General features: G+C 44.3%; 1 protein-coding gene across 1 annotated transcript; it reads left to right on the top strand.

The window, feature by feature from the left end:
- Positions 1-21,393: 21,393 nt before the first annotated feature.
- On the top strand, positions 21,394-23,182 carry LOC143262230 (uncharacterized). The gene has a single exon (XM_076528121.1). The coding sequence runs from the start codon at positions 21,657-21,659 to the stop codon at positions 22,704-22,706; it is 1,050 nt and encodes a 349-aa protein (XP_076384236.1). The 5' UTR covers positions 21,394-21,656; the 3' UTR covers positions 22,707-23,182.
- Positions 23,183-26,904: the final 3,722 nt, after the last annotated feature.

The following is a 26,904-nucleotide window of genomic DNA, read 5'->3' as shown; positions in this document are numbered from 1 at the left end:
ACAGGCAGGCCGCGGCCCATTGTCTGAGTCACGAGGCCGCGAAAGCGGAGAGAATCGCAGCATCCCATTGAGAGAGTCGAGCGACAAAACGGGCCGGGGTCTCTCCCCCTCCTCCTTCTCCGGTCATTACATAAACGACGGTAATTCGTGCCGTCCAAGTAATTAGCCTGCTGCTGCCGCCGGGACTAGGCGGTGTATTTTGCAACTGTTTTAATAGCCGGCGCGGAAAAAGCCACGGCGAACATTTTGCTTTCTTATATAGGAGAGATTTATGAGCGAGAGAAGAGAGAGCCTCTCTCGGTACGCGCGGGATATTTTAGCGGGCAACTTATTTATTACTATTTATTATTATTTATTTATTTACTTATATATTTATTTTACTATATTATATTTTTATATTATATATTTTTATTATAATATATTATTTATTAAATTATATTATGTTATATTATATTTTATTTTATTATACTTTACTTTATATATTACTTATTTATTATTTATTTATTATTAGGCGACTTTCAGCCGGAACACGAACGAGAACGCGGCGTGCTCGCGCGCGCGCGCGAGTCCCTCCGATCCGCGCGGCACCGAAAGGCGAGAGAAAAAAGCGCGGGAGAAAGAACCGCGGTGCGGCTCGAGAGAGAGAGAGAGAGAGAGAGAGAGTGAGAGAGAGAGAGAGAGAGAGAGAGAGAGGAACTCGCGCGCGGTGGTCCGCGCGGTGAATTTCGCGATTTCAATTATAGCGCAACACGCGACGCGAAAGTTTTCGTTGATCGAAACGCGCACTACTCGTTAAGCGATTGTTTTCCGTCGCGGCGTTTTTCGTCGCGGCCAGGGCCCGCCGCTGTTTCTTGCCCGGCTCGATAATAAATAATGACAATAATTTATTCGCGCGCACGTGACGGCGAGAGGCAATCACGCGAGCGTAATTATAGAAGAGTCCCAGCGGAATCACAGAAGAAACGTGAATAACGATAATAAGCGATCGAGACGTAAGAAAGACATTAGCAGAGTGCCGGGGAGCCGGTTACTGTGGCCCGACCAATCGGCTGCTGCTGCGCCTTTTGTTTTGTTTCCGGGCGTAATTAACTTTTGTCGAGCAAGATATATTACGTTTCTCTTGGTTCTTTTATTTTGCTTGTTTTTCTCTTTTTTTGATATCATATTTTCGAACTGAATTTTCTTTTAGAGAGAGAGAGAGAGAGAGAGAGAGAGAGAGAGAGAGAGAGAAAATAATAATTGTTTTGTCGTTGAAAAAGAGAAAATCATTTTTACATCGTCGACAAAGTTGCTCGACGGAATAATTTGCAACGCGTAATTCGAATCGGTGTGAAAAACGTTATGGAAACGCATACGTTCAATATTCTATCCGAATAATTTCTGGTACTTGATCCTAACCTAAATTCCCCTCCCCTCCCTGTCCCACTTGTTGCCATCTTTGACACTATTTGCGTCGAAGGAGTCGAGAAACACCTTTTAATAATTTCTAGCGAACGCTATTTTTATCAAAGGGTTCGAAGAACGTCATTTAATAATTTTCAATAAACATTGTTTCCAACGTTCCGCGTTTCCAATGATTTTATACACTCGCGAGAAAAATTTGTAGGCGGAACGCGAAACACCGAAGAGGTTATGAGACTTCGAGAACACTGCCGCATTATTTTCAGTCTATTAAATATATTAAAAAAAAGAATACAAACAATTATTTTACTTAGCTCGTTGCAGTTCCGACGGACTATTTTTATTTCGCGCAAATGTCCGCAGTCCGGCGAAATTAAGCCGACGAATCGCGCGAGACAAGAGACACCGGTGAAAACCGTGTTCAGTGGATAATGCAACCATAGACGGACACACTCGAAGAAACCGTGGAACACAGCGCGGCTCGCCGTCGGAGCGTTGGTATGCTCTCCGCTCTAAATCTGCAGGAACGCCCGGGCCCAAGAGGCCACGTCGCGGCAGGCCGAGCCCGTATCCATCACTATGCCGGATCATTGTACTTTCTACGGGGCAACGGATCGTTGTCCTGAAATTCCGCGATCCTCGGGGCCCCTCGGATCTACCGGAGATACGTCTCTCGCGGCCGCTCGCGATTAATAATTCCTCGGCGAACAGATGTTTCGACACGTCAGACATGCAACCGGACTATCCATCACGGTTGCCGACATAGCAGGAAGCTGACCTGAAAAGGAGAGCACGGGTCCTGCGCCGCGTTACATACTATCTTCATTATGTCACGATCGCGATCGGTGCGCGCCCGCGCTCGCTACGCCGCGCCACGCCATGCCGGCGGAGCGACGCGCCTGCGCAGGAGCGACGCATTTGCGTTCGAGCGGCGCATTTGCGTGCGAGCGGCACGTTTACGTTCGAGCGACACATTTGTGTCGGAGCGACGCGCTTGCGTTCGAGCGACGCACTTGCGTTTGAGCGACGCGCTTGCGCCGGAGCGACACATTTGCGTTCGAGCGGCACATTAACGTTCGAGCGGCACATTTGCGTCGATGCGACACGCTTGCGCCGGGACCACAGGGTAAGTGTAACTATTACTGCGCATACTCAATGAAGACGAACTTTGACAGAGACAATATGATCTTCCACGGCAATAAATTGCCAACTGAAGCTACACCTATTATTCTTCAACTCGAATATTTACTTTTCACGAAACATTGGATCTCCGAATGCGCGAATTTCGTTGAAAAACGTGACGTAAAGGAACCACGCGTGTGCATACGTATCCATTACTTAGGTTATGTATCTTTACCGCGAGCCGAATGTTACGGACGTTCCGATTAACGCGCGTCAAGATCGACATCACCCATTTTCTTTTGAACGTACACACACAGCTACAATTCTTAGAATTTGTAGAAAAATTCCTACAAGATATTCTCGCTGCAGCACTTCACAAATTAGGTATAGACACTCCGCGATCAAGCGTGTTTCGCGCCGGCACGTCGAGAACTGCGCTGTACAGGTTAAGGTGCGTGGTTCGGTAAAGCGCCGTTGTAGTGTACACGCGTAGTAAAAAACTATTTGCCGAATATTGCGTTAGTAAATAATATTTAAGGACAGATGGCAGTGACAGTGTGCATCGATTACTTTATCTAAAAATAACGCTAAAAAGAATAGTGTACTATTAACTGCCAAGATATAAACGCCTTTCGAATCGGTTAAAATAACCTCAACGTTTTCATAACCCTCCGAACATCAAAAGTCAATGAACGAATTAAAACTGCGACCGCCGTTACCTCGTACGCCATAAATTATCAATATTGAACGTGTACAAAATTAGGAGATTCATTTTTAGAACGTTGCACACTGTAAAATGTTAGATTTTACTACTTTTATGAAATTCCGCAATATTGGGGCTATTTACTCTACGCTTGCGCCGGCCGATTTCGTCGCAGATTTCGTCGCGGCGGGCAAATCGGCGTTGCGACACCGATTTTGATCGACGTGCCGCCGAAACGACAGCCTAACACGGCCGTTTCGTCGCTCGATACGCAGATTTTATCGGATTCGAACGGACCGGTTCGACGAATGGTCTCACCGTTCCGATCTGCGATCTTCGACCTACCGATTTCTCGCTCGCTTTATCCGGTCCGTTTAACAGATGATCTTGGCTTTCAACGTGGCTGTCGCTTTCTCGTAGATGGCGACGTTTTCATTTTTCGCGGGTGGGGGAAAGCGTACAATTAGGAGAACCAAACGACGACGCTGAAACTGTATTTTCGGTCGACGTAGACGATGCAGTTGCTTGAAACAATTGCAATTTGTAAGATTTTTAATTGTCGAAGTTGGTTCACAACTTGTTCCCTTTAAACAAATTGTTTTCACAGATTTCAGAAGATAGAATCATCTCGTTCGTGCGCTGATTAAAATCAAGTTTCTCGAATTTATATTTTGCGTGTTCTATAAAACGTTGCATGTATGAAATATAAATATGAAATGTACATGTGTTTGTAAAAATAATTTAATATATAAATAAATATATATATATTTATATATATATAGAATATATAATAATATATATATATAATAATATATATAATTTCTATAATTTTCTATAGTAATTTCTATTTCTAATAGTATAATTTTCCATTGGAAATATCAATGAAAATTAATTGAAAATCATTGTTCAACAAACGCGAAAAATATTTAATTGTGCATAGTTGAAAAAGACTATTTTTTAAATATTTTCGGTGAAAATTTCATTGCGATATCTCTAACGATTCAAAAGTTATAACAGGTTATAACTGAATTTCTTGATCCCGGACTCGCGCGCTCTTCTACCCCCACTCCTTGCGTGGCTACTTGTCCTGCGAACACTGCTCTGGTCGTCAGACATGCACGAGGAGAACGTAGAAAGTCTGTTCGTACGTTTCAATATTCCCTATTAAAAACTACGGGCATTTGTGCGATTTTTCGTGGCCATTAGTGCGTCGGCAAAAGTGTAAATTCGGCAGTGGAAACGAGCCTTAAGGATCGGTTTCCCACAGCTGTCTAGCTTTTTCGTTCGCCGTCTCACGTCCGTCTAGCCGGCGCGAACCGAGCACGGGCCCGCAACAACGATGCAGCGGCTGTTAACTCGGCCGATTGTGGGCCCGTGGGGCCCCGACTAAATCTGCATATTCCGTCTCGAGAGGCCCGGCTACGGCTCTCGCCGGCCGCCTGTGTCTCTGCGCGCTGCGCTATAGCGCAGGATATCCTACGCCGCACCGAGCCGCGCCGCGGCGAAACACGTTTCAGGATATCATCCGAGGCGAACAATGGGGAATCAAACGAGAAACGTAGGCGCTTGGAAAAGCGTTAGGCTGGGGCGAATGTTCTGGACAGCCGGCTCGCCGTCGCAGAATGCGGTTGACATTTCTCGGCAAGTAGAGCGTTACCCCGGCGGAACCGATCGTCGATATTCACCGTCGATCTCACTCTATCCCCCCTCTTCGGTAGAGAGCACATAGTCTTTATACAGGGTGTCCCGAAAATGTCTCGTAATACGGAAATGGGAGGTTCCCGAGGTGATTTGAAGCAACTTTTTCCTTTGCGAAAATGTTCTCCGACGCTTCGTTTACGAGTTATCAACGAAAAACTGTGACCAATGAGAGGCGAGCGCGGCTGGCGCGCGGCGGTCCGGCCAACGAGCGCGCGGAGCCCGGTTCCGCTCGTTGGCTCGGCCGTCCCGCGCCAAATGATCTCGCCTCTGATTGGTCACGGCTTTTCGTTGATAACTCGTAAACGAAGCCGCGAATCGCATTTTCGCTAAGGAAAAAGTTGCTTCGAATCGCCTCAGGAATCCCCTGTTTTCGGATTTGCGAGACATTTTTGAGCCGTGAGGAATTTATTCGATAAATTCGTTCACGAGAAATTTATTCGATAAATTTGTTCACAAGGAGTTTATTCAATAAATTTATTCAATAATTTTGCTCTTGAGGAATTTATTCAATAATTTTGCTCTTGAGGAATTTATTCAATAAATTTGTTCCCAAGGAATTTATTCGATAAATTCGTTCACGAGAAATTTATTCAATAATTTTGCTCGTGAGGAATTTATTCGATAAATTCGTTCACGAGAAATTTATTCAATAATTTTGCTCTTGAGTAATTTATTCGATAAATTTGTTCACAAAGAATTTATTCGATAAATTCGTTCACGAGAAATTTATTCAATAATTTTGCTCGTGAGGAATTTATTCGATAAATTTGTTCGCTAGGGATTTATTCAATAATTTGCACTTGAGAAATTTATTCAATAAATTTGTTCATGAGAAATTTATTCGATAAATTCGTTCACGAGCGATGCGTTCCATAAATTTGCTACTTGGTTGAAACGTTAAAAATCCGCAGGAACATATCTTCTCCGTTGCTTTCGTAAAAAAAGAGATACCTAAGCTGCTTCCAGTGATCCGTAAAAAGCCAGTGTCGAAGCGGCGCTTTCGAGAACCGTTTATACATCTCGAGTAGAAAGCCGAAAAAAAAGAAAATGTGGATGCACGATGGGTTTCGAGAGAGAGAAAACTCGTGAAAAACGTCGTCGTATCGAATCGAATTAGCGAGGATCACGGCGGAGTCCTCCGTGCGTCTAGAATTTCCCTGGAGGCTGCTGTGGGCATCGGCGGAATGGTCCTCGCGGCAGGATATTGGTCGTGGATCCCGGCGCGTCTTCGTTTCCAGCAAAAGCGAGAGTCACTCCCACGCGATGTCGAGGAACGCTTAATATCCTTTCCTCCTTGCCGTTAGCGTCGATCGTTAGGCAGTGCTATTTCATGTGCGGAACGCAAACGATCCTGCGCGAGATCCAGGCTAGCCTGCCTCTCCGGCACCTTCTCTCTCCCTCTCTCTCTCTTTCTCTTTCTGTGCGTAGTTCTGTCTCTAACTCTATCTCTGCTTTTATCTGTGCCTCTACTTCTCTCTCTCTCTCTCTCTCTCTCTCTCGATTTCATGCTCTCTCTCCCCCGATTTCATTCTCTCTCTCTCTCTCTCTCTCTCGATTTCATTCTCTCTCTCTCTATTTCATTTTCTCTCTCTCTCTCTCTCTCGTACTCTCTCTTTCTCTCTCTCACTCTCTCGATTTCCTTCTTCCTCTCTCTCTCTCTCTCTCTCTCTCTCTCTCTCTTTCTTACTCTCCTCTCTCTCTCTCTCTCACTCTGTCCCTCTCTCTCGCGAGATTCTCTCTCTCTCTCTCCCGTGAGATTCGCTCTTTCTCTCCCTCTTTCCCTCCCCCTCGCCCCTCTCTATCTCTATCTCTATCTCTATCTCTGCCTCTGTGTCTCTGTTTCTTTTTTCTCAATTTCTCTTTCTCTTTTTCTCGCACTCTTTCTTCTTCTCTCTTTCTCGCTTTCTCTTTTTCTCTTTCTCTTTCCCCTTCTCTTTCTCTTCTTCTTTTTGTTTCTCTTTCTCTTCTTCTCTTTTTCTTTTTCTCTTTTTCTTTCTCTTTCTCCTTTTCTTTCTCTTTTTCTTCCTCGTTCTATTTTTCTCTTTCTCTTTCCCCATCTCTTTCTCTTTTTCTTTTTTCTTTTTCTTCTTTCTCTTTTACTTTTCCTTTTTCTTTTTCTTCTTTCTTTTTCTTCTTTCTCTTTTTCTTTTCCTTTTTCTTCTTCTTTCTCTATTCCTCTCTATTCTCCTTCCGTCTTGCACGACCGCCGATCTCTCCAGCGTCCGGCGTCGCGAAAGGTCTCCGTAGGTGCGTGCAGTCGCCGCTCGTCCGCCCCCCTTTTTACGGCGGACACGCATGCGCACGCACGGATGTACCCTCGCCGCACCACCGCCGCCGCCGCCGCCGCCGCACTCGTAATTTATATCGTGGAAGGGCCTTGCCTCGAAATTGTCCGTGGCGAATATTCTTCCGAGCATAATGATCCTTATTACCGGGCCGTGGATGTTTATGCAAATAAGCCGCGCCGCACCGCGAAGAATGGGAGCTCTCGGATTCAGCCGCAGTTGTTACGTACGTTTGTTGCGTATTAATAAGAACCGGCTGGGGGAACCGCGCGCGCGGAAGCACTGCCGTCCAGGCTCGCGTCTTCGGCCGGTGTCCTTCGCCGGATACGGTCTCCCCTTCGCGGTCCTCGTTCGCCTCCCTTTCGAACAACGTTGAACGCTCGAAACGCAAACGTTGGTCAGCGACGTTCGTTGACCAGTTAGTACATTCTGTGTTTGACGAGTGTACTCGTCACGGAGAAGCGGCACGAGTATACTCGTCGCGCGTAAAATGTAACGACCGTTGGATATTTGAATTGTAATTTTAATGAGGACAAATACGCGTTCGGTAATTTCAAGATGTTCAGAATATTGTTATAAAATACAATACATTGTTACAAAAATAAGATTATAACGCATCTATAACCGAAGAATCAATTGCCGCCAGAAGAATGGGACATAATAAATTTGTTTCATTGTTATGTATACGATAATTAATAATTACGGATAATATATCTAGTTTGGCATTTTAATAAATTATTTTAATGTATATATTTATAATAATATAATATTTATTATATTATTTATATTATTTATATTTATTTTAATAATATATATTTAATAAGAAAGTACTGTAATCATTTTCAACGCAACCGTTAGCCGATTAGGTTATGTTCAATCGAAATTGATACCGCGCGAACATACGGGCCGACGCGATTTAAATAATTTTCGAATAGGAAAGGTGGAACCGGTCTCCCCGAGCGAGTTTAAAGAGTCGCGAAGGTCAAAGTCCGTTTACAAGCGGGGAAACAATTCGAAGCGATCGGAAACCGGAAGACGCCTCGGGACGCGGCCCCGACAATGGGTAACCTTGAATTTAGCAGAGCGGAAACACGGCGACGTCCGCATCTCGGCGCGGCGTGCCGCACCGGTGCGAGAGCTCTCTCTCCCTCTCTCTCTTTCTCTCTAATTACTTTCTCCGAGCTCGGTCTATCAGCGGGATCTGGTCTAATATGAGCCGAGAAACTATACACTGTGCACTCGGTGCATGTGCGGCGCGTGACGTAACAGTAACCTACTTCCGCCCCGTGCGCGCGCGCGCGCACGCGGTCGCGTTCATTCATGTGCCGTGAAAGAAACGGAACCGCGAGAGTAAACGAGAGAAATGGAACGCGGTCAAACTGAGAGACAGACAGAGAGAGAGAGAGAGAGAGAGAGAGAGAGAGAGAGAGAGAGAGAGAGAAAAGGGAATCTCACAAGAGAGAGAGAGAGAGAGAGAGAGAAAAAAAAGGGAATCTCACAAGAGAGAGAGAGAGACAGAGAGAATCTTGCGAGAGAGAGAAATAGTGAATCTCCCGAGAGAGAGAGAGAGAGAGAGAGAGAGAATCTCGCGAGAGAGGAAGAGAAATAGTGAATCTCGCGAGAGAGAGAGAGAGAGAGAGAGAGAGAGAATCTTGCAAGAGAGAGAGAAATAGTGAATCTTCCGAGAGAGAGAGAGAGAGAGAATCTCGCGAGAGAGGGAGAGAAATAGTGAATCTCGCGAGAGAGAGAGAGAGAGAGAGAAAGAATCTCGCGGGAGAGAGAGAAAGAGAGAATCTCGCAAGAGAGAGAGAGAGAGAGAGAGAGAGAAATCGTGAATCTCCCGAGAGCGAGAAAGAGAGAATCTCGCAAGAGAGAGAGAAATAGTGAATCTCCGAGAGAGAGAGAGAGAGAGAGAGAGAGAGGGGAAAGAGAGAGAATCTCGCGAGAGAGAAAGAATGAACGGAGAGAGAGAGAGAGAGAGGGAAAGAGAGAATCTCGCGAAAGAGAAAGAATGAACGGAGAGAGTGAGAGAGACTAGGTTAGGCAGCGGTCTCATCGCATTCATCAGCGCATCAGCAGACACGCACTTGTGCCTTGTTCCCGGTCGTCGCGGTTATCGCTGCATCTGTTGCACGATACTAGGCCAGCTGAGTTTGCCGCATTAGACCAAAAACGGCAGCGAAACGGGTCACAGGTGCTAGAGGCTCTTCTCTTCCACGTCAGAGACACTCGTGCGTCTATCCTTGTATTTTCTTTAGCCTTGCATTTGACGAGAAAATGCATTTCACCGCCAGGTGAAATTTCAAACAATGAAAAACATTAACCCTTTCTTTGCGCTCGAGACTGTCTCAACTTATCGAAACATTATCATCGTACATCCAACCTTACGGTATTTACATTTGGCATGGATATGGTGATTTATGGTGATTCAATGATAATTTATGGTAATTTATTCGATACATAAGAAATCGAACACGTGTACGCTTATTGAAGACTTCTATTGTTTGACAATTTATCGATTGCAGACCAGAACGACCTATCTGATTCTATAGTTTGAAGCATTCGAAGGATCGGTTCTTTTACCAGAAGTCTGGACAGGGTTAAATTGACGAGCTTCGCCCACGTTTACTTACTTTTTAATATTTTCCTTTTTTTTTTTAAATGTTGTAACGTTCGTAAATATTTGGTGACAGCGGCGCAGACTTGCGCGCGAAAAAACGCGATCGATCGCGACAGTCCGAAGGATGGAATTTCGAGAGGTGTGATTTTTCGTGGGTGTTCGGCGACGTCGAGCGAACAATGGACGCGTCAGGTGAACGACACACGGCGCAGCGTAGCGCGGCATGGTGCGGTGCGGCGCGGTGCGGCGCGGCGCAACGGTGCGCGCGTTCTGTCGCGGTCTCCGATCGGATTTGGGAGTAACCGGGAGGAATTCAAACGGGCGTGTAGGCGACAGTGAAAGCAGCGTTACTTAATACTCGGTATCGCCGCTCGTAAATAACAAAGACCGCCGTGTACCAATGGTCTCTCTCGGCCGACTTTTGTCGTTCCTGTCCCGCGATCGGTGGACGTTTAAGGTGGCGAGCACGCACGCGCTCGCCGGCTACAGGAAGGTAGCCCAACGAAAAACGAGGCTAGCGCGTACAGGATAAGTGTGGGTATTACAGCGAACGCCCCAAATTCCGCGGAATTTCATGAAAGTAGTAAAATCTAACATATCACACTGTGCAACGTTCTAAAAATGAATCTCATAATTTTTTACACGTTCAACATTGATAATTTATGGCGTACGAGGTAACGGCGATCGCAATTTTAATTCGTTCATTGACTTTTGATGTTCGGAGGGTTATGAAGACGTTGAGGTTATTTTAACCGATTCGAAAGGCGTTTATATTTTGGCAGTTAATAGTACGCTATTCTTTTTAGCGTTATTTTTAGATAAAGTAATCGATGCACACTGTCACTACCATCTGTCCTCGAATATTATTTACTAACGCAATATTCGGCAAATAGTTTTTTACTACGCGTGTACACTACAGCGGCGCTTTACCGAACCACGCACCTTAACCTGTACAGCGCAGTTCTCGACGTGCCGGCGCGAAACACGCTTGATCGCGGAGTGTCTATACCTAATTTGTGAAGTGCTGCAGCGAGAATATCTTGTAGGAATTTTTCTACAAATTCTAAGAATTGTAGCTGTGCGCGTACGTTCAAAAGAAAATGGGTGATGTCGATCTTGACGCGCGTTAATCGGAACGTCCGTAACATTCGGCTCGCGGTAAAGATACATAACCTAAGTAATGGATACGTATGCACACGCGTGGTTCCTTTACGTCACGTTTTTCAACGAAAATCGCGCATTCGGAGATCCAATGTTTCGTGAAAAGTAAATATTCGAGTTGAAGAATAATAGCTGTAGCTCGAGTTGTCAATTTATTGGCGTACAAGGTTTTCTTTTCTCTGTCAAAGTTCGCCCTCATTGAGAAATCGCGGTAATACCTATACTTACCCTACTCGCGAGCTGGAAAACGAAAGTCGAAGAGACAAATTGCCGTCGACGGCCGAGCAAGCGTTTCTCGGCCGTGCTCGCGAGATTATTGCCCCATAAATCCTGGGGAAACCAGATTAAAAAGGTCGCGACCATATCGCCGCGAGATCCGCGAACGCGTAATCCTCGATAACAATCGAACGGCGGACACCGGTCTTTCGGCAAGATTTTCCATTCGCGAGTTTCTTCGCGATCGTAGATAATCGGAGATTGCAGGTTAGGGTAGCGGAGACCGTTACAGTTCGGTGTAGCCAATTAATTGTGCTTTTAGTTTATTTTTTGGACATGATTAACTTTAGATTTATTAAATAAGACGTACTATAATTTATTATTTAAAGTCAATGAATTATTCAGTTGTTGAAAATTAAAATTGATTAAAATTAGAAATTAAGATAAATTAAATTTCTAAAAGACGGAAGTTCGCGAGGAATGTGCGAAATAAATTTGTTCATCACGAATTCGTTAAATAAATTTAAATAAATAAATTTCTGGAGGAGAAATTGAAGGAATTTGTTTAAGTGAAGTGCATTCGTTAAATTTGTTCGGAAGAAATTTTTCCAATGAATTTGTTTGGTAGAAATTTGTTCAATGAATATTTTTGGTAGCAATTTGTGCAATAAATTATTTTTTCAAAAATTTATCCAATTAATTTTTTTTCTAAGAACTTATTTCTAATTTTCTAATATCTTGTTTCTCGATTTTAAACGGACGACTTACGTTTAATTGCAACAAATGCGATAGATTCCGTTGGAAATTTCCATCGTTACAGCGCAAGGGGTTGAATCAAGCATTCTAAGTGCGTTTAAACAAGGCGACGTTCGCAACAATTCCGTGCTTTATCCAACAAATTTTTCAAAACGTACCTCTTTCTCGCCCGACAATGAAATCCGCGATCTACGAAAGGAAGAAACAAGACAAGGAAGACTCCAAGAAAGTCGAACAATGCAGAGAGCAGAACTTCCGGCCTCGAGTACATATATAGGGTGTTCATCCTAACGGTCGCGCCGAGTTTTGAGGCATTTACACCGATCGGACGAAAAAATGCTCGAAATCAAAGTTAACGAGTACTTCGAGGAGAGCAAAGTGCAATGATAAAAATTTCGAAAAATTTGTTTATTCGATAAAAAGCACAGGTCGCCTTGACTTTTTCAAATAGCACCGTGTATTTCTGACTCGATAACATTATAGCTGACCTAAAAACGAGTTCAACGACCTGTCACACAATGACCTTCGAATGAATTCCGGCTTGGAATTTCGCGGCAATCGAGAAAATGATTTTCCTGCGCGTTAGTCATTGCGCAAAGGTGATCGCGTGTTGGATCGTTGAATTCGTTTTTTCATCAACTGTAATACCGTATAGTCAGAGAAATAGATGGTGCCATTTAAGAAAGTCAAGACGATTTATGTTTTCCATCGAATAAAAGACATTTTCCAAATTTTTATTATCGTACTTTATTCTCCTAAAAGTACCCGTCGACTTTTGTCCGAAACATTTTCCCGTCGGATTAGCGCGAACGCCTGAAAAAAAGAAAACGGCGCGACCGTCGGTCCCGAACACCCTGTATAAAAGATCGCTGTGAAGTCCGGCGAAGTGTTTCCCGCACCGTCATTGTTGTTGCCTCCGCCGAGAACGATTTCTTCACAATCAACCTTCAATCGTTCAATCTCCGCATGTTTCACATCAATTACCCCGGAATGCAAGAAGATCCCTAAAAAGAGGTTAGAGATCACTGTCAAGGCCCGGCCGAAGGCGCTTCCCAAACCGGCCATTGTTCTGCGCCGGCGCGGCGCGACGCGACGCGGCACGACGGCGCCCGAAAGCCTTTTCCTTCCCCTTCCAGAGCGCGCTCTCGTCGGAGCCAGTTAGCAACAAAAACGTTCTGAAAAAGGGAGGCGATCGAAAGCTCTGTCCCCGCGGATTCTCGAACAACAGGATCCCGGTGGCAAAGAGGAACAGATGAAAATCTTCCGCGCAACCGGCGCGGCGGGACTGCGCGCGTGTGAACGGAAGCGTGTCAGAGTCGCGGCCGTAACATTCTCGCAAAAGGAAAACCCCCCCGAGCTTCCGTTCCGTGACGGTTCGCCCGAGGAACCGGCCACGCGTTCCCGCGTTTTTCAAAACGCCAATTAAATTCACGCCGCTACGAAATTACACGTTCGCCTCTCAGCCGGCCGATTTTCGCTCCGCTTTTTGCGCTCGTTTATCGACGCGTCGACTACCCCTGCTGTTTCAACCCTTTTCATACAGGTCAGTTCAACTGCGAATCCAAAATAATTTTGCCGGGGACTGTATTTCTATTTTAGATGCATTTTTAGATCACAAAAAATTAAAAAAAAATTATTTTTACTGCATTTTATGCCGATGAAATTGAGCTTCGTTAATCGTACGATAGTTGCACTTGTAGAGGAGAATTACTATATGTATATGTATATACAGGGTGTCCCAAAAATCATTAATTATTTTTAAAAAAAATTATTTTCACTGCATTTTATGCCGATGAAATTGAGCTTCGTTAATCGTGCGATAGTTACACTTGTAGAGGAGAATTACTATATGTATATGTATATACAGGGTGTCCCAAGAATGTCTCGCAATCTGAAAGTAGAGGATTCTTGAGGTCATTCGAAGCAACTTTTTCCTTAGCGAAAATGCAATCCGCGGCTTCGTTTACGAGTTACTTGCGAAAAACAATGACCTATGAGAGATCGCGTACGGCTGACGCCCCGCCCCCGCGGCCAATGCCGCGTCGCGCTGACCGCGAGGGCGGAGCACCTTTTATTCGTCACTGTTTTTCGCTAATAACTCGTAAACGAAGCCTCGGAGAAAATTTTCGCAAAGGAAAAAGTTGCTTCAAATCACCTCGGGAACCTCACATTTGCGGATTGCGAGACATTTTCGGGACACCATGTACAGGGTGAGACAAAATTACTGACGATTTTTCAGCCCCTTCCGACGGTCTGACGAAAAAACCTTCCCCACCGAAGTTAATTAGTATTTAACCGGTAAGAGGGTGCAATTGTTCAGATGTAAAAACAAATTGATTTTCGATGAAAACACGAGGTCACCGTTATATTTTTAAATGAAACTAGATAATTTTAGCTTCGCGGTATTTTAGGCGACGTCGAGACGAACTCAACGACCCGCTAGTCAAAGTATAAAATATTTATAAACAAATTCAACGACGTCGTGACGATTTTGAAACGTGACGTAACAATTTTCAGTGACGTCACAGAGTCATCGCACGCGTTCGATGGGTAACATTTTCTATGCGTTGGTATTATTCCACGATTATACGTACGACGTATAAATTAATAACGTAAAAATTAATAATTTCAAGTTGGCGACCGAATTTTTTTGCGAAATCCGTTCGAGCGAAAAACTCGTTCGCGCACAGTGGTTTCGAGTGGATCTGAACATGTTTCAGCGACGTAAATGCAAATTTCATATTTCCAGTGGCACGGATCTAAACAAAAAACAGGTCTAAAAACAGGTTCTTTTAAGAAGGTCTCGCAACAAGTTGTGCGCTTCCTGCTGCTCTGCGTCTATCTGCAAATAAGAAGGGAAATTAGTTGTACCGGCAAAAAGCGGGATAAACGGCGTGCTTTTTAAAAGGCCTGGCAACAAGTGGCTCTTCCTGTTCGCAACTATCTTCGAATAAATGGAAAAATCTAAACGAGCCAGCGAAGCGTTTCGAAACGTGTAGAACGCGTGTAATGCGCGTTTTCCCTTGGATCCCGTCGATTTTTTTTTCCCCCGCGAGTAGGATCACGGTTTCGCGGCGACAATGATCGCAACCTTGAAACCTGTCCCCTCGGGCCTGCAACAGCGCAGCCCTTGCCACCGCGATCTCCGCGGCGCGGTGCATTGTGGGCCGGATAGAAAATTTTCACGACATCTTCGCACAGCTTCTGCAATATGAGGGATATCCTGATGCGGTTGGAACTATACAGGGTGTTCCATAATTTATGTCAACACTCGGAAGAGGGTGATTCCTGAGGTTATTCGAAGTAACTTTTTCCTTGGCAAAAATGCAATTCACGATAGTGCAATTTATTATTAATAATAAATTATTAATAAAGTAATAATAAATATTTATTAATATATAATATATGTTACATGTATTATAGTATTACGTTAATATATATTTCATGTAATATATAGTACTATACGCATATTACACTACTATACATATTACATATTACATATTATTTCACATTACATATTACATATTATTACATATTACATATTATTTCACATCACATATTACATATTATTACATATTACATGTTACATATTATTACATATTACATATTACATGTTACGTATTACATGTTACGTATTACATATTATTACATATTATTACATATTACATATTTCACATTACATATTACATATTTAATATTACATATTACATATTATACATTATAATAATAAATAAATAATTATTAATAAATCTTCGAGGATATTTAACAAGCAACAAAGATTCACTGGTCATCGATACGAGAAAAAAAGGTTTTTTGGTAAAATGTCACAAAAATGTCGGGTCCACTGCGAGGCGCGGCGCCAGCAAAGAGCGCAGCTCGCATGCTTCCCCTCTTTTTATTAATGAACCGTCGCCTCGACGAAGGTCGTGCCTCCCGATGATCCTGATTAAACAACGATCGCGACCGCGACCGCGAGAAAGAAATTAATTATTTCGCCGGAACTTTTAATCCGTGTTTCTTCTCGTGCGCTATTAATCAACCGTCGCGTCGCGTCGCCCCGACTCGGCTCGCCTCGGCAGCAGCGCCTCGGCTACCCGGTACTGCGGGCCGGGCCGGGCCGGGCCGGGCCCGGCTCTTTGTAGCATTAGATCGAGGGAGCCGAGAGAGAGCCCGTTCTTCGAAGCCGGTTCGGCTCCGAGAGCCACATTGTGGCAGAACGCGAGATGTAGACGTCGCTGCGGGCATTATGGCTGACCGCGTGTATGCCGGTTTTTGCACGGTCAATTGATAGAATATGCGGCTTCAATCCGGGCTTCTTGCGAACCCCCGTGGAAAATTGCTTTGTAGCCGTCAGTCGTCCGTTTCGTTTAGAGGAAGCGTGTTCACATTTTTTTTTTTTTCGTGCATGTTGATAATTTTCGGTTCGATGAAATAGAAATAAAATAAATAAACAATTTAAAAAATACAATTTAAAAAGTATACGATTTAAAAGGCACGATTTGTAAAGAACAATTTAAATGTACGATTAGAAAAATGAACTTTAAAGAGTACAATTTAAGAAGTACGATTTAAAAAATGGACTTTAAAAAGTACAGTTTGGAAGGTACAAGTTACCAGTACAATTTAAAAAGTACGATTAAACAGTACAATTTAAAAAGTACAATTAAAAAAGTACGATTTAAAAAGTGAACTTTAAAAGGTGCAATTTAGAAGGTATGATTTAACAGTACAATTTAAAAAGTACGATTTAAAAAGTACAATTTAAAAAGAACGATTTAAACAGTACAATTTAAAAAGTATAATTTAAAAATTACGATTGGAAATGTACAATTTAAAATGTACGATTTAAAAAGCACAATTTAAAAGGCACGATTTCCAGTCAATTTACTATCTCAAAAATCGTTTTCTCCGCAGCCGAGCTACCGAGTACGTAACCGGGTACGTTCGTTCCCGCGAAGGTTGAGCGTAGAAAGTGAATCATGATCGATTCAGAGAGAATAGGCTTAACATAGAGAGGCCGGCTCGTTTCGCCGAGTAAACGCATTTGATCCCGGCTTGTCTCGCCTAGCTTTGAAACATCCCTCTTCAAACGGCCTGGACAGACGCGCGGGACGGACAAGCGGAAGCTGAAGGCCCCCTAGCTGAAAGGTGCAGACAGTAGATTTATTCAGTTTGTCGATTTTCGATCGATAGCGTGTGCTCTCCCTCGCCCGTTCGTCCCGAGGCTCGCACGTGACAAATCGAATCGAGGCCAAAGGGACGCGCCGCTCGCGGACGGAGAGTGGCGAGGAGCGGCGGCAAGAGGCGAGCGGCGGCGGAGGGAGACGAGCGGCGGCGGCGAGGGACGAGCGGAGCCGGGAAGGGACGAGTCGTGACGAGAGGAGACGGGAAGAGACGAGACCGATGAATAGAGGAATAGATCTGTCGCGTTTAGGTCTGCGATTTTTTCACCGGCCGGACACGTCACCGACGCGCGACGCCGCGGATCTAGATCTCGTCGGATCTAGATGCACCGGTCCGCCGAGACGCTGTTCTCGATCCGACCGCCCTACAGCCACCGCTACGCGCGAGACCGATCGATATCGTTCACAATTCCCCCCGAGATCCCTCGACCATAATCCCCCGTGCATGCTCTCAACACGGCGGATCGCTGAGATCGTGTCACGGAGTTCGTTCATTTATTTTATTTTATTTCCTTATTTTATCCTACTTTCTTATTTTATTCTATTTTATTTTATTCTATTCTATTTTATTCTATTCTATTCTATTTTATTTTATTCTATTTTATTCTATTTTATTTTTATTTTCATTTTTATTTTTATTTTATTTATTTATTTCCGAATGAGTGCTCTGCACGCCGATTCGTCGATGCTATTCGAGAATCAATGTCCCCGCGAAGAAAAATCAGTGACAGCGATTTTCCTTCCTGCTCGATAAGGAGAAGTTCAAGGCGAGCGTTTTCGTGGGGTTGGCACGACTGGCGTCGGGAGTAATGTATCGCTTATTGCTGGCAGCGCGCTAGAGAAATGTCAAGGTTGCTCTAACGTTCTCCTTAATAATGCGGCTGTATAAATAGCCCGACCGTGCGAAGCTCGTTCACTGATAATAACTCTAGCAGAGACAAAACCTACGGTCCATTGTACCCGTTGCTCGGCGAAAAATCAATTTCTATAATGCTTTTCTAATATGCCTTCCAACACATGACCAATTTCATTTCTATTTTTTAGAAAAATCCATCGTCGTCACAAATATTATTTTTTTAAATTCAATTTATTTGTACGGTCCGTCTAATGACTGTTTTTTACGCGAAATAAATATTGCCTCCGTGAATCGCATGAAATAGAAGCTGAAGCAGCAAGTTCGTTCTTCGTTCGATCGCTTTAAAACATTTAATAAATAAATGATAAAACATTTAAATAAATCGTTTAATCCTTTTACTATTTTAAATTTAGATTTACTCAATTTTTCAGTAATTTAGTCAAACTGATATTGTACAATAATATGGTCAATGTTTAGGTACCGCCCCCTGTGTACTTATCTAACCTATTTCGCGTTCTAGTCGCGCGGAGCGTTTGTTTTGACTTCGATTGTTCGGTGGCGCGCCGCCTAGCGGGACTCCCGCGCATGCGTCGCCTGGCCCCCACTCCTCGCGCGACTTAGTCTCGTCCGGAACACCGGTCGTTATTCTTTCTACACCCCGTGGATCGAGTCGCGGGATCGACAGCGTAGCGCCGACTCGATGTGTACGGTGTGTACCAACAAGAGCGCGCGGATCGGTCCGAGCGCGGAATTCCGGGCATCGGCGGCCGATCTGCAATTAATTAGACAAGAAAATTGCGTTTTATCGCGATGAGCGGAGAGGCGAGGCGCGTGGCACACGCGTGCGTGTCCCCGTTGGCACGCGTGACAACGGGAACCGCGGGGCGAGGAGAGGAGAGGAGGCGGCGAGCCGCTCGGCTCGGCTCGGCGTTGGCCGTTGATTAATTCGACGCGCGACTCAGCCGCCGCGCAGCGCTCTCTGCGCACCGCTCTTTAGATCGAATTCCCCGTAACCTTGTAAACCGGCGGTTACACGGCGTTGTACATATCAGCGAAGGTGTCGAAGCCGAGCCGCGCGGTCTACACGCCCACGCGACCGACAGACAGATGGATTAGACAGATACATACGCTTATTGGCTTTGGAAGCGAGCTGTCTAGCGCGACTCCTTCCTTGTTCCAACCGCGGCACCGTGTCGTTCGACACCGAACTGTGCTCTGGCGTTCCGCGGCATTAGCACTTTCACCGTCGCGCGAACTAACCTAACAATTCTCACAGCGTCGAATGAAATTACAGCGTAGGCAAATTTTGGAGAAAAATTGGCCGACTTCGAGCGACGATAACTCCGCGAGAAATCGTCGTGGGACGGTGATGTTTTTTTTAAATCGAAGCTTGAAACCTCTACTTTCAGATAGGGTTTCTGTATTCTAAGTTCGATGCACCCTCACCGATGTATCACTTAAAATACGAAGCCATGTTTGTCGTATTGAACATTGCCGAGTTTCACGAAATGCACTGACTGTGTCAAATTTTTGGGAGGGATGCCGCTTGCAGTGGAATGTAGTTCGATCCTTCCCCTTTAATTTGAAAGGACAAGAATGCGGCTGCGATTTTTTCTTGCAGAGTTACAGCACTTTGAAGTTACCTTTGCATTTTTGTCGTATATCGTCGGCATTGATGAATGATTGATAAGACATTGGAAAACGTTGTTGGATAATTTAGATTTTTTCGAAATGTTTTTCTTCAGATATCGTTGATTTTGCATACGACGCGTCGTCTAGTTGCTGCGGAGAACCACCCCTTTCCAGGAGACTGTCGCGCGAGATTGACAAGGATTACTTTGAAGTGCTGTAACTTCGTGAAAAAAAATCGCAGCCGCGTTTCTTTTTTTTTAAGTTCAAGGGGAAGGATCAAGCTATATTACATTGTGAGCGGCATCCCCGAGAAAAATTTTACACAGTCCGTGCATTTCGTCGAACTCGGGACTTTTCAATATGATAAACGTGACCTCGCGTTTAAAGGGTCACAGCGGCGAAGGTGCGTTAAACTTAAAATCGAGGAAGGGTACCTTAAAGTAGAGATTTCAAGCTTTAATTTAAGAAAAAAGTCATCGTCGTACGATGATTTTGCGCGGAGTTATCGTCGGGCAAAGGCATTGTAGGACGAAGTTGGAAAATAAAATTGTAGAATAAAGTTGGAAAATAAAGTTGTAGGATAAAGTTGAAAAATAAAGTTGTAGGAAAAATGTGGAAAATAAAGTCGTGTAATAAAGTTGTAAAATAATATTATGGAATAAAGTTGTAAAATAGAGTTGTAGAATAAAATGAGAAAAGAAAGTCGTACGTTAAAGTTGTAAAATAAGATTATAGAATAAAATTGGAAAAGAAAGTTGTAGAATACAGTTGGAAAATAAAAAGTTGTAGAGTAAAGTTGTAAAATAAAGTCATAGGATAAAGTTGTAAAATAAAATTATAGAATGAAGTTAAAAAATAACGTTGTCCAATAAACTTAAAAAATAAAGCTGTCCAATAAAATTGAAAAATAAAGCCGTCCAACGAAGTTGGCAAACAAGTTATCTTATCATCAACAACTATAAAAACGAGACACAACGCTCGAACAATCGAGCCTCCTCTCCCCAAATCGTCCACTGTTGTGCGCACTCCGAGCGTCAATTATGTATCATTTACAATAAATCGTAGCCCATGCTAACGTGTTTCGCGTACGAATAAAGACTTCATGTACCGATTACGTTACATAGAAAAAAAAGAACACCGATTTTTGTCGATTGCTCGCATCAGTGGGCGACGTTCCGCCACCGTGTTACGTGCGGACGGTTGTCTAAAAGCGTGCGACGCGGCTCGCTATACATATATCGCGTGTACCGAAGCGTATTGCAACGGGCCGGTCGAAGGGAGCTCCGGTTGCCGAGAAAGAGCGAGAGAGGTAGAGTGGGAGGGAGAGAGGGCAGTGCGCTGCGTCGCGGTGGTGCGCGGCGGAATCGGCGCGGCTCGGCTCGACTCGGCTCGGGTTGGCGCGGCCGGCGTGCATCGCAATGCAGCGCGGCCAGCATAAAACAAGCTGCCATACATGGGGCGACCGTCAGCCGACTCCGGGTTATAGCAGGACCAGCTCGCTTGAAGCCGCGTAGCGAGACAGAGGGGAAACGGGCTCGAAGAAGACGGTCGACAGCGGGAACAACGAAGACGGAACGGGAGGAGAACCGGCGCGGCGCGGTGAGGTGAGGCGCGGAGTGGCGGAGGGATCGAAGATCGAAAGAGAAGAGAGACCGGGCGGAACGGAGAGGGAAGGGTAAAGCGAGGGGGCGGGGGAAGGGGCGCGAAGAGGACCGCGAAGGTAAACGGAGGAAAGAAAGGGAGGCGAGGGAGGGAGAGAGATCCTTCGGGACGGAGACGAAGAGGGAGGGGTGAGAGGGAGAGCTGTAAGAAGCGGAAAGAGATGAGAAAGAGAAGAAACAGAAACCAGGGGTGGATGGAATGAGGCGGGAGGAGAAAGAGAGAGAGAGAGAGAGAGAGAGAGAGAGAGCTGGTGCAGCAACGTGTTATCCACGAGTACATGCGCACTCAGGGACCGTGTTCATGAAACCGGGCCTCTCGTCGAGATAAGCCAGACTCGCTCCTTACGAACGAGGAGCACATGAAAAGGTCTCGAAGGTCCTCGACACCTTCCGTTTCGAGCCGGGATTTTCGTTGGAACCTGGACAGAGAAACGGAGAAACAGACAGAGAGAGAGAGAAAGAGAGAGGGAGACCTGGAACACGGGACCCAAAGAGAGAGAGAGAGAGAGACCTGGAACACGGGATCCAAAGAGAGAGAGAGAGTGAAAGAGAAACCTATAACACGGAACCCAAAGAGAGAGAGTGAGAGAGAAACCTGGAACACGGGATCCAAAGAGGGAGAAAGAGAGAGAGAGAGAGAGAGAGAGAGAGACCTAGAATACGGGACCCAAGGAAAGAGAGAGAGACAGAGAGATCTGGAATACGGGACCCAAAGAGAGAGAGAGAGAGAGAGAGAGAGACCTGGAACACGGGATCCAAAGAGAGAGAGAGTGAAAGAGAAACCTATAACACGGAACCCAAAGAGAGAGAGTGAGAGAGAAACCTGGAACACGGGATCCAAAGAGGGAGAGAGAGAGAGAGAGAGAGAGAGAGAGAGAGAGAGAGAGAGGGAGAGACCTAGAATACGGGACCCAAGGAAAGAGAGAGAGACAGAGAGATCTGGAATACGGGACCCAAGAGAGAGAGAGAGAGAGAGAGAGAGAGAGAGACCTGGAACACAGGACCCAAAGAGAGAGCGAGAGAGAGAAAAACCTGGAACACGGGACCCAAAGAGAGAGAGAGAGAGAGAGAGAGAGACTTGGAACTTGGGACCCAAAGAGAGAGAGAGAGAGAGAGACAGAGAGACCTGGAATACGGGACCCAAAGAGAGACAGAGAGAGACAGAGAGAAACCTGGAACACGAGATCCAAAGAGGGGGGGAGAGAGAGAGAGAGAGAGAGAGAGAGAGAGAGAGAGACCTGGAACACGAGACCCAGATAGGGCCCGCTCGTTACCGTCCGCTAGAACCCGCTTATTCGACGATCCCGAATACAGTAAATTCTCTCCAATTGTCCCTCAGCGTGTGCAGTAAATTCTCCGCAATTGTCCTTCAGCTTGTGAACAATAATGGACAATTTAGGAAAAGGTGATACGACCAACGTTCGTCGATTCGACGTCCTCGCCCGACTGTGGGCCTAAGAAGTTGCCCGAGCATCGAGAACCGTTCATCCGACGTCCACCGACGTTCATTTATCACCGGCTGACCTATTACGACACTGGACTACTGGCGAGACAACGATCCAAAATGGAAGCGCGTGCACGGCCGGCGGAATTTCGTGGGGATTCACTTTTTATAGCGGAATTTTCGGAAGTGCAATTACTACGTCGACGGAAACGATGAGATGCATCCATTTCCGTTTTTCTTTTTTTTTTTACATGGGAGATGGACAGTTCAGTACAGTCCAGTATGAAATTTGATTCGGAACACTATTCGGAACGTTCGAAATGCTATTCGATGATAATTTTAAAGAAAAATTGTTGATTGTGATAAAAATATTGTAATTTTAAAGAAAAATTGTTAATTGTAATTAAAAAATTGTAATTATAAAGACAAATTGTTGATTGTAATAAAAAAAAATTGTAAATCTAATGAAAAATTGTTGACTGCGATAAAAAATTGTGATTTGAAAGAAAAATTGTTAATTGTAGTTAAAAAATAGTAATTATAAAGACAAATTGTTGATTGTGATAAAAAATTGCAATTATTATTAAAATTGCAATAAGAAATTGTAAATCTAATGAAAAATTGTTAATTGTAATAAAAAAATTGTTAATTGTAATAAAAAAATTGTAATTTTAAAGAAAAATTGTAATTCTAATGAAAAATTGTTAATTGTGATAAAAAATTGTAATTTTGAAGAAAAATTGTTAATTGTAACAAAAAGTGTAATTTTAAAGAAAAGTTGTTAATTGTAATGAAAGATTGTAATTTTTAAGAGAAATTGTAATCTTCAAAGGAAAATTATTCATTACTGAGAAGAGCATTTTGATTTGAATATTTATTCAGATCCATTGTTATTCGTTATTCGAAGGAGCTCAGGAAGTACAGTCAATCCTGCAATAACACCAAAGGCTCGATAATCACATCAAAAGAAAGTTGTACTAAAACCAAATTTACTAAACAAGCGTGCAATAACCAAAGGAAATAATTGTTCCAATCAACTTATATCGTTCATTACAAAACCTCGTACAACAGTCAGCTCCGGCTTCAACGGCTGAAAAGCGAGCGTTTTCCGCGCGACCGTGTTCGGCGCACCAGCAACGCATTTGCAAAAGCGTAATAATCCCAGCCTGAGAAAGGCTCGGAAAACAGCTGGAACCGAAGGCGGTGTGTTCGCGATAGATTGCCAGGAAACCGCATCGATTCAGAGAATCGGCAATGAATTACACTTTCACGGAGCCGAAATTCCTTCGGCAAAGTCGTATCTCGTTAGAACGACCACTTAAGCGATCCGATCTAACGTCGATCAAACGTATTCCCGATTCAGAGTCCCCGAGGAAAGGAAAGTTGCAACCAGGTTGCAGCTCTGCGAGTCGCTCGCTGTAGAAAATGCTCGCCCGAGGAGCGATAGAGAGAGAGAGAGAGAGAGAGAGAGAGAGAGAGAGGGAGGAAGAAAGAGGGAGAGAGAGAGAGAAGAAGAGGGTGGCGTGCACTGTGCACGAGAGCGCGAGCGGCGAGTTCGAAACGCGCGTAATGGCATTCCTCGTTCTCAGCTGCGTTCGCACCCTGACCTTACTCGCCCATATTCGGGCCTGATCGTGATTGCTTTCTGCCTTTTTGCACGCCAGCTTCCTGTCCCTGTATACGTGCACGCGGCCGCGCGTCACTCTTTTCACGGGCGCCCTTATTATCTTTTTCTCCACGCCGCGCCGCGTCGCGTCGCACCGCACCGTACCGTACCGCACCGCACCGCTCCCCGCGCCTCACCGCGCCACGCCGCGAGAAAGCGAGAGTGGGGGGACGAACGAAATCCTCGGCGGCGGCGGCGGCGACCGTCCGCCGTAGTTCGCCACTCTCGCTTTCTTTCACCGTTTCGGAAATTCTTGCCACTGAGAATCGCCATTTCCCCCCTCCACTTGCCGCTTCGATCCGCCTAGACTCGAAGCGGACCAGCGAACACGTCGCACAGTGCTCTCGGTTTTTATACGAAAAGCGGAGGAAAGTCGGCTTTAGAAAATATTCGAATAATGATGCATAATTTATTGTCTAGTAATCGATTAAATATATGGCTTATTATTTACTGCTACAGATGAACAAATAACATTTTGTGACACGTTCTTTTCTTTTTGTTTTCAGGTAAGCTTCGCGTCTTAATGTGAAATTCGGGGAAACGAGCAGCGCAGTTTCCTAGCGAAACACGTGAGTCACAGTGCGTTAATGATGGTTTCGCTAAATTTTTTTTTTCGCGACTGTTTCACTGTAAACGTGAAACAGTCGAGATTTAAAAACTCAGTATCCTTGATCGGCGATTATACAGTGAAGTCTCCCTTAATTCGCGCTCAGATTGAGCATAAAGATGGACAATTTGGGAAGAGGAGACACGATTATTTGAGTCTCGCGGCTCGTTTTTATAGTTATCATTGCAATATAATAATTATAATAGTTATAATTACTACAATTAATAGTTGTAACTATAATAGTTATATATAATATAATAATAATAATATAAATATATAATAAAATAATATAAATAATAATATAATATAATATAATATAATATAATATAATATAATATAATATAATATATATAATAATAATATAATACTATAAAAACGAGCCGCATGGCTCGAACAATCGTATCCCCTCTCCTCAAATTGTCCATCTTTGTTTCCAAGCTGAGAGTCAATTAGGGAGAATTTACTAATTAAGATGGTCAAAATTGCCCTTACAGATTTTTCAACGATTATTACACCGTTCGATAGCTGACCAAGAAAAACTCATCTGTGCAAAATTACAAGCCTGTAACTTGTCTGTGAGGGTAGTTACAGGGTAAATTAGATCGCGCGCTTGTCCGCCCATTTCCCCCGTCGGCGGCTTTCTAAAATTTTGAAAAAAATGTGGCTTATTTCGAACATCGAGCCGCACGTTACAGAATTATTTCAGATTTTTCGGCTGCAATCTGTGGTTGTAAAAAATGAAAAACCAAAAAACAGAAATTCAAAAACAGATTTCTCGAAAACAAAAAATTGTACTATTCTTATATTAATTCCCTAATGAGGTGCTATCACAAGCGGTGCGCTCAATTTCATAGAATTGCGCCATCGTCAAAAAAATGAAAATGTTCGTCAACGTTTATGCTGTTAAGGAACAAAGTTACCACTCGTCGAAACGAGCAATTTTCTAACCTAAAAAAATGCGATTTAAGAGAAAGAAGGAATCGCGATGTGCACATTGCGATGTATATCTAAATATTCGTGCCTTCGAGTCGTGTCACGTGGGCTCCGAATTCTCCTACAAACGAGAAGAATCGGTACTCTCGGATTTGCCGGTTTCAATTCCGAGCTCGGAACATTTCTGGAAGAAATTACTGTACGCATAGAATACTGCGGAAAGCGATCCGGTTCTGTTGGGACGGTCGTTAGATGTTGCAAGAATTATTATTATTATTATCGATTTTTATCGAGCGGCTCCGGTGTCTCGTAATCCGCTCGGAGCCGCCGCGGAAGCTGGCCGGCTGCCGTTGCAATATCCTATTGCCTCCACGGTTCTTCCTCGTTTTCAGCGTCCGCGCTAAGTGATTACAGTTATGGCCGGGTCATTATCGACATAGAATCGCTCGGATCGCTTCTAAATACACGGTGAAATTCAGAAAAGCGCCTGCCTCGAAGCGTTTCCTTTTCTAATAACTTTATACCGTGAAATTCCGCGGTGGCACAATGCGAACGTTTCAGTGGCTCGGTTACGGTGCTCGGCTATTATCGATTCGAAACGACGACGATCGCCGTTTAAAAGCCGTTCGAAAGCCGATGGTAACGCACGAAGAATCGCGCGAGAAAAAGCGGCCGCGATCGAGAGAATATCGACGCGTTCTTCCAACGAGTTTCATCTCTGTGAACTTCGAGGAATTGTTCGCGGTGCAAGAATGTTTTCGAAAATTTAGTTCAAGGGGGATGAAAGTAGAGACTTTGAGCTTTAAAATGAGTCTAATTGGAACGTCTTTCTGTGATTTATAACGAAGTTATGGTAGAAGTTACAAATAGAGATCGCCTCATTTCTGAAGATTCCATAAATTCGAGCATCTCTGTGAACTTCAAGGAATTGTTCGCGGTGCAAGAATGTTTTCGAAA

This window comes from Megalopta genalis, unplaced genomic scaffold (genome assembly GCF_051020955.1).
Source record: "Megalopta genalis isolate 19385.01 unplaced genomic scaffold, iyMegGena1_principal scaffold0100, whole genome shotgun sequence".
Taxonomy (NCBI): Eukaryota; Metazoa; Arthropoda; class Insecta; order Hymenoptera; family Halictidae; genus Megalopta; species Megalopta genalis.
This window is presented reverse-complemented; position numbering and strand designations above follow the sequence as displayed.

What these genes read in the sequence shown, in the direction of transcription:
- LOC143262230 (XM_076528121.1), top strand. Translation starts at nt 21,657, where the DNA reads ATGAAAAGGTCTCGAAGGTCCTCGACACCTTCCGTTTCGAGCCGGGAT.